Source organism: Mustela lutreola, chromosome 18, assembly GCF_030435805.1.
Source record: "Mustela lutreola isolate mMusLut2 chromosome 18, mMusLut2.pri, whole genome shotgun sequence".
NCBI lineage: Eukaryota > Metazoa > Chordata > Mammalia > Carnivora > Mustelidae > Mustela > Mustela lutreola.
The window spans coordinates 22075351-22088795 of record NC_081307.1 but is presented as its reverse complement, the minus strand read 5'-3'; the positions used below and the strand labels follow the sequence as shown (position 1 = coordinate 22088795).

Genomic DNA, 13445 nt, shown 5'->3' with positions numbered 1-13445 from the left:
GTACAGTTGAACAGATCTGGAGATATTTTATGGACCATCACTTGCACTTTGGGAAGAATGCAATTGGGGACAAAGCTGATAGTGAACAGCTGATATAAATAGCTTCCAATTATTTGCAAGGGCACTTTAATGGTGAATTTCCACAAGTACTTAAAACTAAATATTAAATTATTTATTTAGCAAACTAGATGTACTATATTAGTACTATTAATCTATTATGTAGTATTAATATATATTTGTTCTGGGGATAAGTAGCAAATAGAAGATCTATGATAATATTATTTAAATTAATAAGTACATATGAATTCCTACCTAATAAGATTACTTTTATGAAAATAATATTTTCTTTACTTGGAAAGAAGAAATATGACATTTCAAGTATACTTTTGAAAAGCAAATGTTTACTTTCTTTTTTATAAAGTAGCAAAACATTACCCCTTAAGATAATTATCCTTACTTTATTTTTTCTTAAAACCACCCGCAAATTTCCCATTAAAATAGTCATATTATGTAAGACAAACTATATGTTATTATATGTGAGAATAATTACACATATGAAACATATTACTTTCAGTTAAATTTAATCCAACATATTTTATGTTCTGACGGTTCAGTTACCTACATGGGTGAGTGATACTATCTTTCCGGACTTCCGTTTCCTCTAAGTACAATGAAGACACCGACCTAAAGTCCTTTTCAGTTCTCTATGATATACAATTTATTAAACATATAAACCAACGAGTCCATATTTCCCTAATTTTTCATTCAATTACTAATATTTTTAATTATTTTCCCTTACAAAATATCTAGTAGTCTAGTGTACTTCACTTTGTTATGATCTATGTTATGTCACTGTTTTTGTAGTTTGTTTTAGTAAGAAGAACTATTACTTGATACTTGTTTGAACTTGGATAAAAATGACTGAATTTTTTCTTTATAAAATCAAGGAAAGAAAATGTACTGCTGGGCTAAGACTAAGCATGAAAGATTCCATCTGAGAGGGACAATTTGTCAGAAAATTATGAGGAGGTACAAACAGAGGGTTATAATGGAAACAGTCTTGCAACATTAACTGTATCATTCACTCTCATCAATTCTATAATAAATCCACACACCACACTGAGGGGCGGTGTAGGCTGGATGGTTCTCCAGCAAGCAGGCTCTCGCTGCTGGCATTCCCCATCAGAGTGACCATGGTGCCACAGAAGGTAGAGCCTCATCTTGGCTTGGGGTGGGCACTATGATTCATGCTAGAGGAATTCATTGGGAAAATGGCAATGGCAGCCCAGAAAGGTGGACAAAAGCTATGATCCTAAATCACCTTCATGGTGGTCTCTTCATGACCAATTACTTAACCCCTCAGAAAGTATGGTTTAACCAAAGCAAAGACTGGAACACAGGCATAAAATTGCCTTTATGAAAACCATTGTCTCTTTTTAAAAGATACCATTAGTAAGCACCATTACTGTACCCAGAAATTAAACGTAATGCTCACTCAGCCAAAATCAAAAGTATGGTCACGTTCAGAACGTACAGAGGAGTTTTCACTGCTCTAATTACTGACTATGAGAGATTAGGTATGTTTCCCCATTAAACTAATAATAGTTAAAAGAACTGAGAAATCTTCTGTCCAACAAATTCAAAATGTAATTAAAATTAGTGATGTCATAGTTATATATTTAATAGTGTTGTATGAATGCACAGAGGTAGACAGGGAAGTAAATCATTTAATGAAGAATACTGAACTAATTTAATTTAATTTTGATAACAGTAATGCAATGAAATGTAGTGAAAAGAACGTGGGCTTTAAAACTGTATAGCCCATGCTTCTAAACTTGTTCATCAATGTGACCTTGGTTAGTTTATTTAATTTCCCTAAGCTTCTGTGTCTTTCACTGCCAAAGGGGATAATATTTACTTTGCAGTGTTGTGAAATTCATTAAGAATTGGTCCATCTAGCACATAATCTTGCTGAATACAAACTGCATATTAAATAAATATGGGCTCCCTGGCATCTTAAACTTCACTCTCATATGTAAAGATTATACCCTAAGATATAATTCTGGATGTTATAAAAATAATTCAGAATACAATATCTCAATCAGATAATAATTTAAAACTGAACATTAAAGAAACTCGGGACATTTAGGATTAAGAACAGACATCTCTCTCTATCATCCAGTAATGTTAATTATAATTTTTCCAAATTGTTCAAAAAGGAGATCAGTTTACTCTGGTAAATGAGCTCTCTCTTTCGGACAGGCTCGTAGAGTCACTTTCAGGGAATGCAGGTTAAAGAAAAAGAAAAGAACAATTTAAGGTCATCAAAATAATTATGCTGTTTGACAGCTGAATGGTTCCTCTTAGAAGTTTTAAATATAGTTTTCTATATATCAGCATTAAATTATAATTTCAAAAGAAATTTTTATTATCCTTTGATCATCCTAAGGAAAGAGACATTTTCTCTGATAAAATGTATCAAGTAAAACAACTTTAATTAGTCACATCTAATAATGCAGGGAAATAATGTTTGTCATTATACAGCTGACACCACTAGAGTGCTCATATTTTAACTCCTTTTATAAGCATTCACTCACTTAATACTTCTAACATCTCCATGGGTCAACACCATTGACCATGGAAATACTGGACTTAGAAGCCTAAGGAACTCGCACAAGGTCATCCTGCTCAGTGGCAGTGATGGAGCCAGAATGTGAACCAGTGTGGCTCAAAAGCTCATGCTCTTAGCCTTTATGAGCATCATTAGCATGAATAAGATTATAAGCACCATCACTTTTTTTTACTACTTATTTATTAATACGCATGAATTCAAGATCCTTTTATCTTTCTAGGACAGTTTAAATTTTAAATTTTTTTAAGTTTTTTTTCAAAGATTGCATTTATTTATTTAAGAGAGAGAGAGTATGACCAGGGGTGAGGGGAGGAGAGCAACAGGGACAAGTAGACTTAGTGCTAAGTGCAGAGCGTGACATGGGGCTCCTCTCATGACCCTGGAATCACCAACTGAGTCGAAGTCAAGAGGTGGACCCTTAACCGACTGAGCCACCCAGGCGCCCCTGACAGTTTTAGATTCTAATAGAATCAAGTTAATTCTCATGATGCGTGGAATAACTGTGAAGTTGGAGCCGCAGAAAGTGAGGAAGGGTAATGACAGCAAACTCTGGGAGAGCTGTTAGGATACGCCAGGCATTTCTGAAGAACGGTCATTATTTTAATTGTTTTGATGTCTACAATAATGTAATTGGAAAAAATAATGTTTTATCCATTTGACAGAGTAAGAAACGAAGGCATAGTTTAAATAACTTGCCAAAGGTGACATAGCTACTAAGTGCCAAAAGCCGGATATGGACCCAAGTTCATTCTTTCAACTACTGCTCGATGGATGATGAGAGCTGTCTTAGCAGTACCAGCAGTCTAAGGAGATCTTGCTACTGAAAACAATTTTTTATGTGAAAATACTTTACTACCAGAAAGTATACACTCTTTTCTTTTTCCCCCAGTGATATAACATTTATAAATAAAAATTCATTTTATGGTCTTACTTTGTTGTATATACAAAATTGTATGTGGGATTTAAGAAAGAATGTTTACTAGAAGGAGCATAAGGTTCAGTTTTTTAAATTAACTTTTTAAACATCTGATTTTGAACTCATGTTTTATAACAATTCTGTGAGAAATGCAAATGACAAAACTCACAACGCTACTTTTGCCCTTGTGGGCTTCTTGAAGAAAAGTATTCCATTTTTCTACTTTCTGCTGTTACTGATTCCTTTCCTTTTTCTTTCAGTAACTGGAGTTTAGATTTAAATTAGTGGATGTTTATTTTGTTTGTTGGGCTTACGACCCAATTCAGAAAATCACAAATACCCACTAGACATGACATGAAATTGAATCAACAGATGTCCCTAGAAAATCTTGACATTCCACTGACTTCAACTGTTAAATGAAGAGGCATTTGGGGAAGTTATGTGTGACTATAGTGAGCAGGCCAAGGTTCTCAGCAGCAGGTGCCCTCCCAAAAGAGGCTGGAAGTCAGGAAACACAGAATGATTGTGTCTCATGCTTGAAAGTCTGAGTACTTTTTCTAGAAGGACTGTAAACAAGTGATGGCAAAAAGTTTTGGGATTTGGTAGTCGTTTATTGCCAGCTATGGTACCTCTTAACTACCAATAGATCTTGTCTCAAAAGATGAAGTAGGATAGTACAGAAAAAGAGTATTTGTACATAAACTCTAATTGGGTTTTTTGGTTTTTTCTCCCCCATGGAAAAGACAAAACTGGGATTTTATGCTAGTCATTACTGAGGGAGTCAGTCAGATCTAGTAAATGGAGCCTCAAAGGACTCTACTTTCACTGAAAAACCATCTTACTTAAGAGCTTTGGGATTCTGGAAGAATGTGTGCTCTGCTTGTCTTCCTGTCAGGGGAAGCTAGTCACCGAACGGACTTGATAAGAAAGGACTTGAGGAATGCCACTCTCTTAATGGGGGGAGGACGAAATGTCAGCTAAAGACTAAAGCCTGCAACATAAAAACAGAAACCAACTGGAATCTGAGGCAGTTTTACAGAGAGAACAAGTAGAAATATTAAGACATTAAATTTTAGGCTTCTTCTACTCAAAATGAATCTAGATTTTTTTAAAATTACAAAAAGTCAACCAAAAATAATGTATCACCACCTATTATGTTCCTAGCCATGCCACCAAGATAAATAAGACAATAAAACCAGCTCTGATGCTTGAGGAATTCCCACATTAATGAACTGAAGTAGGGAAGCTGAAGAGACTCCATTTTGGAAAGGTTCCATCTCTGCTGTTCTTCTGCTAAGTCTCATTTACTCATGTTCCATATTTTACCTTTGAATAAACCAAAGAAGCTGTGATCTCACATGAAGGGGGAAGCAATAAAGTTAATCATTCTCTGAGTTTTGTTCTAGGCCCCAAACACCTCATAATATCCAAGAGCCGGATCCCAAACCTGTTCCTGGACCTTAGTTTCAACCAAACCTTGGCTGATGCTGGCATCAATACCCTTACCTTTGGTAATTTATGGACTATTCACCTATTCACCTGACACTTATGTTTTATTGGAACCTACTGTGCATCTGTAGAGAAACCAGGATCCTAGACCCTTTCCTAATGTAAATCCTCAAATCCAAGCAGTAGCAAAACTTACTCTTCTCTCCTTCCAGTCTCCCAGATAATCCATCTGCTTTTCTCTACATAGCACTAGTCCTACTTAATAAACTGTTTTCACATTCTCCAATTCACATTTAACTTCTATTTTGCACGAAGCTGAGGACCCTCTTGGTTGGGCCTGTGGGACCCTCCCCTGGGTTCTTGGATCCAGCTTTTCTGCACCAGGACTGGGGGAATATTGGTGTAAGAGAAAAATCTACGTCTAGATGAACCATAATTATAATCCAACATAGTAAGTACAATTGCAGAGATAAGATATATGAATAAAAACAGATACAGGAATAAATCTGTCAGAAAGAGACACCTAAATAAACTGATAAGTAAGAAGGATCCTCATTAGATAGCTGGGTGTCAGATTTGTGGCTTATGAAGTAGCAATTTAATTTAGCAGGAAATTCTCTGTTAAGAGATAAGGTGAACAAAAGAAACCTTTACAGGTTGCTGGAGATAATATATATTGAGTCAATCACTTTGGGGAAAAATTATATTAAAAGTCAATATTCACAGACATACACTTTGGATTCTAGAACCTGAAGAAACTCTTGTATAGGAGCAACTATAATTATTATTATACAAGAATGTTCATAGGATCATTGTTTGTGAGAGCAAATTAAACAACAACCAAAAACATTGAAAACAACTCAAAAGGAGGACTTGCAAATTAAATAAATAAGGTATATTCATTCAGTGAAATTTACAGCAGTAAATACACTGCAGTTACACACATTAACAGAGATAAATCTAACAAACATATTGTTGAGCTAAAACACTATAGTGTTTGAGGTTTATACACACATATATATACATGACACTAAATAAAAGCAAGAAAAATATTTAGAATTATAATTCTTTCTAGATAGAGTTAGGAATTTATTTTTTCAGCTGGGTGATGATGAAACAGGTGCTCATTTTATTAATTATTGTTATTCTTATTACTGATTCAAATATATATTTATACATATCCTTTTGTAGGATAAAATATTTTATAATAAACTAAAGTGTTAATAATGGCCATTCTCTGTACTTACTGAAATGGGTAATCAAGATTGGGCATTCCTCCCTAAAATGTGTTAGGGCTAAATACAGGGGCTGCTGGGAATTATTAAACTTGGTGTACAGAACACAAAACTACTTTTTCAATGTAGAAAAGGTACATAAACTGCACAGTTTATGGAAACCTATCATGTGCTTATGAGGCCTTAAATACCAACAGAGAGACAGGATAATGGGTACTCTTTTGATCAATTCTTCCCAGCTCAAGGCCAGTCTTCGGAAAAGCACAAATCCTAGTGAAACGAAGAGTTTAACTAGATTTCAATGCAGATATATTAAAGATGGATATTTATTTTGAAAATACATATTAAGAGCTAATTATCTGTCAGGAACTGTCCTCTGCCTTGGCGATATAGGAATGGAAAAGAGCGAAAAGCTCTGAGCCGGGAAGAAAACCAAACAATAAATGAAATCATATAGAGAGAAACAATCTGTGATGAACATGCTAAGAAGAGAAGGAAAAAAGTAATGAGACATCAATAAAACATGGTTATCTCATATCTAAGCTTCCTATATAACGTCTATATGTCCATAGATTTGAAAAACAAATATAATGCCTTCGGTATGGGAATACAACTTTGACAAATATAAGAACTGGCTAAATATATAGAGATGGAAAAGTTTATTCTGATCTAATGGTCCCATTAAAGAGTGAAATGAAGAAAACTGGAGTAACAAGTTTGGTGATGGGCACACTGACAAGTAACAGCATGCTGCAAATGCATGTTAGCCATCTTAGGTAAACTGATAATGGCTATGGATAATATGCCACTGGGTTAATGATGAAGATAAAGAAAAAAAATAATAATCACACGAGTGAGAAGGGAATATATGATAATTCATTTACCAAAGTATTAGAGCACAAGACGGAAGACTTAAAAAATGTATATTATTTCATATTCCCCCAAAATTATCTTTTAAAATTTGTAGCATTAAAAATATTAGAAACCAGAAAACTGAACACTGTGATACACGTGCTCTTTCTTAGCTTTAGAAAGGTACAGTAAAAGAAAATACGATAGAAGATATCAATGGCTCTCTGTCCAACAGCAATAAATGGAAAGATATTTTAATAAGGTTGATAGGCTTGTAAACATATCATGATAACAATGTGATATAGATAGTATCTGAAATGAAGAAAGGCAAATGGCAGCTAAAGAAGCAAAGTGGCTGCATAAGAGTAATGGAGATACAGACTACTCATCTATATAGAATACATTTCTTTGACGTGAAAATGTGTGTAAGTGTATGTATGTGTACATAATATGCATATTTGTATATGTATATATGCACACATATATTTGTGTATATGTGTATATTAGAACAAACCGCAGTCTTGATAAAATAATAAATTCATGTCAGTTTGAAAGAACGCATCCCATGATTGGGGTTATATACAGAGAGACTGCAAGAAAATAGCAAGATGTTAAAGAGAAATACAATTGATTTAGTGGGATGGTTTGCTTATCTAAAGGAGGATTTCAGCAAATGCTAAGTAACCAAATGGAGAGACTGTCATAGAGTGACTTCTAATACTATGTGGATGGCTAAACTAAAAATTTCCCATTTTCTTTTTATTCCTAAAACACTATCATGATCCACTTCCTGTGAGATCACCTTTCAGCCAACATTCATCCCATCGATCATACAATTCTCTAAGAATTTTGTTTTCCAATCTGTTCAACTGACTGATTGTTTCAATTCATACCCATACCTGGATATTTACGACTTCTCAGTTTCAACATTCATGGCTTTCCTCTTGCTCTTTGCTTAATAAATGGCATTTATTTTTCATCATTCTTTTGCTGGCTAGTTAACATAGCTAATCAAACAAACTTGCAGTTGATGTTACCAACATTTACTTGGTATTCTTGTAATTAAAATGAATACTTTATTATTATAGTAATTTTCAACTTTCAAATATACAACTTACTTAGGATGAGCACTTGACCCAAGAAAGAAATATCACCATAGCAGAATGCCTAGATTCGACAGATCTGCTAGACTTAGCCATTTATATTGAACCACACAGCTATTATGCCAACCAACAACCATCACCACCACCAACAGAAACACGTAACTGGGTTATACTGATCCTAAGAGAATGAAGTTTCACAATCTCTTTCTTCAGCTCTTTCCTACATTTATCAACTCTCATAAACAGGAAATTGTGGTGTATATCTGTTCTAAGCCTTACACCCTGTAGTATAAACTAATTTCCTTTTTCTTGATTCTCTGCACCTGGGTATCTCAATAGCTGTGAGATTTTTATTTTCACAAAATAAAAAGCAGAATAAGGTCATATCAACCACACAGATCATGTATAATACTAGTCATAATGATGGACTTCAAGAAGCAGCATAAAACAGGTTGGCGGTTACCCTTGCTGTGCTAAAAAATAAAAAGCACAATATTTTGATAACAATAACGTTCCCAGTTTGCTGAAATAAAAGATGTTAACAGCCACATATTTCCATAGACTGGATAGAAACCGTTATAATGAAACAGAAATACATTTTGTATAAATCAGTAATACTCCCCAAACAATTTATACATCATTTACTACTTCTTATGATAGTATGGTGAATACTTTCTGGTATTCGCTCTAGAGATAGATGCAATCATAATGCACCCGTGAAAACATAAAATTGATTTTGCTACTGCTCTCATGTAAGAGGATTACAAATTATTTTACACTTTTCAAATACATACAACTTAATCTGGTGTGTAGTATTCATAGCTGCTAAACTCAGTAACTATTTAAGCAATTCAGAATTTCTCTGAATAATTATGAATTATTGCATTGAAATGGAGAGTTCATGATGTTTCAAAGATAATCCTGACACAATAATTACTTTCTCTTTCCATCTATTTCACTTACAAACAAATAGCTTACATGGCTAAAGAATAACCTTCTATTTTTTGATTATTAAAAAGTAACAATGTGATTTACAGAAAAAAGTTATGTTCAAAATTAAAGAAATAAATAAACACCAAAAACTCCCATGGAAATAAACTCCTTTTCATTATCCCCAGGAATATGTTGACATTTACATTTTGGCCAGCTGAGGTTCAAATTAGATAGCTCCATAGGTGACAGAAACCCTGAGGCCTGCGTGGATCCTGAGGACAAAGGTGATTGTTTCAATTATTTCCCTGGAATGGCTTATCCAGCCTTGACCTCAGCATGAAGCAAGGTACTGGGAGCCTGATGCATGCAGCCATGTAATTATGCATTTAAGTTTATCTTCTTAATTAATTTAAATATGCTTGAGAAACTTACAGGCCTTGAATCAACATTTTCATGGCCTGGTCACTGGATAGAATCAAGGCTCCTGAAGTGAGACAGTTGATCACAACTTCCATGCACTTTAGAAAGCTCTTTGGTAGAGGTAATCAAATGCTTGAAATTTCAAATCTTGGAGATTTGGAGTGATTTTTGTTTGTTTTGTTAAGAAAAATGAGGTTGAAAAAGTTGCTGTCAGCAACTGCTAATACAGCTTATAGTCAAAACCATATAAAAGAATCTTCAGCCCCTAATATATGGTAAATGAATCATTAATGAAGCCCAGACATCAGTAAGAGAAGGTAGGAGCAGAGCTTATGACGAGATCAGGCGCGTTCAGGGTGGTATGGCCGTAGACAGGAGCAGAGCTTAGAACTAAAAGACTAGGAGTAGAATTAGTGTCATCTGTTTTTTTTTTTTTTTTTTTTTTTTTTTTTAGTCTTGGGGGGTGGGGGGGAGCACTGAGCCAACTCAGGATAAAGAATGGTTCCGATGCATTACCAGAGCATTAAAGCCAAAATTTGCCTAGTAGCACCCAACTCCACCTCCAGGCACCCGCACACAGGCTCATAGACCTTGATCACTGACCCTGAACACATATCCATCACTAAGCTATAACTATTTTCTCTAATCCTGGAACATACTGAGTTCTGCTCAACTTTTCTTTGCCTTTCATTTCTTCTTTGATGAATACCCTTCAAAATTTGCACTGTATCAGAGAAATGGAGCCCTTGCTCAGCTCATTTTTCTCCATGAGCATATGCTCTTCTATCATGATTTGCACAGTTACAGTTTTTCCTCTCAGGAAGGTTAGGCCACCTGCTCTCCCAGGGTCCTTCTGCACACAACCACAGTGTCCTATGCAACGGACAGATGCTAGGCTCATTTTCCTTTCCGAGATTATGTTTCAAGTTAGAATTACATGTTAGTGAACTCAGAAAGAAACTACCCTTGCTAAATCAATACACAGCAGAGTTTAAAAAAAAAAAAAAAAAAAAAAAGCAGCCCACTATACAAAGATCACTGAAGTTAAACAGCCAGCTTTACACTTGCCCCTAAGGATGCAGAGTTCTAAAGAAAAACAGCAGTCTGGTCAGCAAGTGTAAGACACCTGCTTGAATGTGAAGATATCTGAGGCGTTTAAGCAAAGGCAGAAAGCTTTAAAGGCGGAGGAGAGAAATTTAAGAATTTAGCCAAAAATACAAAGTGAGCTAAACTAAACTTTGCTGATGCAGTGAATTTTTCCTAGATAAGTCAGACTCATGGGTTTATTATACACATTCAATAAATTAAAGCAGCATTCATCAATGAGCTATATATAATTATTTTGTTATTATTACTTTTCATGAAAGAGTGACTTATTTTCTGGTATATCATATATTTACCATGGCTGCTCCAAAAAAATGAAATCACCATCTGGTGACAATTATAGACATTGGTCCATGTGGCCCATGAAAAATTCCAGGTTTATATTTGATCATGCAGTATGTTACATAGAAAGCATATAGAGAGAAGTAAATACTCTATGTAAAGTATTTTAAAGGTATTTGTGATATCTAATATTAATTTTAACATAAAATATCATCTCTAAAAATATAGACTCATTTTCTAGATTACCAGGCTTAGCAAGCAACAGTTCATACTTATAGGTTAAAAGTCTTCTAACTTGCTAATGAATCAGTATCCTGTACTATCTCATGATCTCAATTTCCCACACCTAAAGGACAGGTAGTAATATCATATGTGTGTCATGAACACATATTGAATACAGTTTTAAAATAATATATGACATTCATTGGAATTTCAAGACACATCCTTGTAAAGCTTAAGATAAGTAATGTTCAATTAAAAAATAAAAATAACAGCACTGTATCATCTTTGAACCAAAAGCAGTAGATATGAAGTCATGGTGGTACTTACCACAGTGAAATTCATCACTTTCAATATCCATATTGTCATGGCTAAGTTAACTATCATGGTAACCAACAGCAGAAGGACAAAGAAGTATAAGCACCTCTTTCGCCATCCATAAATCCCCACTGGGTAAAGTTGTGCATTCTCAGCTCTTGGCAGGTTGTTCTGCTGTGTTGCTAGTATATATTGTTCTCGTGTCATCTGGAAAAAAAAGAAAAAAAGAAAGAAAGAAAGAAAAGAAAGAAAAGAAGCATTCAAAACTAAAACCAATGATTTTTTAAAATCAAAAGATACAACACATTCACGAATAATGGGTAGTGAGTGTTCAAAGAATTATTGCTGTGTAATTAAAATTAGATTAGACTTGATTAAAATATTACAAAGCCTCTCACATAACATTATCAGTGCTGCTTTTTAGTGCTGTTTTACTCTGAATTTTCTAAGATATATGTTTTATTTTCAGTAACATTTACCCAATTCTAACAGTAGTTTTTTCTGGGTTGTTTTTTTTTCCCCCCAAGGAGACTCTGAAGACACTCATCTCTACTCCCAGGTATCTAATCTATAACTTAAAATTCTATGCACATCCCAGCTACTCTTGGAATACATGTCACCTGTTCTTTAGGGTAGACAGAGACCAAATGTATCACAAGGCATTTCTGTACCTTTATCTAAAGATATGGGATATCAGGGCTCAGGGTATATGTTTTAATAAACTGTAAATGCATTTGAAAGAACCTATGGGAAGAAAATATACTTTTATTGAGAATTATATAGATATAGCTATTTAATTAATATTTTTACTTAGAACTTTGTTGGTTATTTATTTTAGTTATATTTCAATGTGTTCTCAAAATAAATTTGATCTCTAAAAAAAGAAGACACTATACTGTACTATTTTATTATATAATATTATATAACATATTGATACACATAGAAGTCAGTTTTGGAAAAGAGGTGGTAGTATTCCTTGGTAATATATAAATTTAGTTTTTAAGGTAATTCTTTCAAAAAGCAAATACATTATTTTCTGCTAGATTCTACCAAGAAGTACGATTAAGAAAAGTAAAGGATATGTACTAGGCATACAATTTTTAGAGTAACTTATTTATTATCCGAAGAATAAAAACTTCAATTTTTACAAAATATAATTTTCTACAAGGCAATAAGTTTTTTAGTTTAGTTTTTTCTCTTTAGATTTCATCAGATTTCTTTTATTGTTCATGTCAATTAAACAATACAAGAACAGAAATCATGCTAAATAAATATACCAAAATAAAAGCAACATCATGAAGAATTAAAAATTATCTGTCAAGTAATATAAAATACAGGCATATCTCATTGTATTGTGCTTTACAGGTACTGCATTATTGACAAATTGAAGATTTGTGGCAACCTTGAGTCAAGCAAGTCTATCAGTGCCATTTTTCCAATGGCATTTGTTCATTTTGTATCTCTCTGTCACATTTTAGTAATTTTCACAACATTTTAAGATTTTTCCATTATATTTTTCATGGTGATCTGTGATCAGTGATCTTTGATGTTACTAATAATTTTGGTGAGGGGAGGTACCATGAACCACACTTATGTAAGGTGGTGGCTTTACTGACATTTGTTTGCGTTTTGACTGTTTCACACCCTCTCTCTCCTTTCCCATCCTGTCTTTTACCTGAGACACAACAATATTGAAATTAGGCCAATCAAAAACTCTGCAGTGACTTGCGGGGATAAGCATCAGGTACTGTACGGAATTGTTAAATTACTATATTTATTGTACACCTGAAACTAGTATTACACTCTATGTTAACAGGAACTTAAATTAAAAAAAAAAAAAAAAAACTTAAAGGAAAAACCCTGTAACGGTCACTAAGTATTCAAATAAAAGGAAGAGTTGCATGTTTCACTTTAAATCAAAAGCTAGAAATGACTAAGCTTGGTAAGGAAGGCCCATCTTCTTGGGCCAAACAGTTAGCCAA

The 13445-nt window shown here is 34.0% G+C and overlaps 1 protein-coding gene across 1 annotated transcript in view; it reads right to left on the bottom strand.

The window, feature by feature from the left end:
• The window catches only part of SGCZ (sarcoglycan zeta), a 459487-nt gene extending 446283 nt beyond the window's left edge, over positions 1-13204 (bottom strand). The window contains exons 1-2 of the mRNA XM_059156376.1: positions 13139-13204; positions 11476-11670 (exon numbers count right to left, since the gene is read on the bottom strand). Coding sequence (XP_059012359.1) covers positions 11476-11670; positions 13139-13204 — 261 coding nt within the window. The remainder of the gene's footprint in view (positions 1-11475; positions 11671-13138) is intronic.
• Positions 13205-13445: the final 241 nt, after the last annotated feature.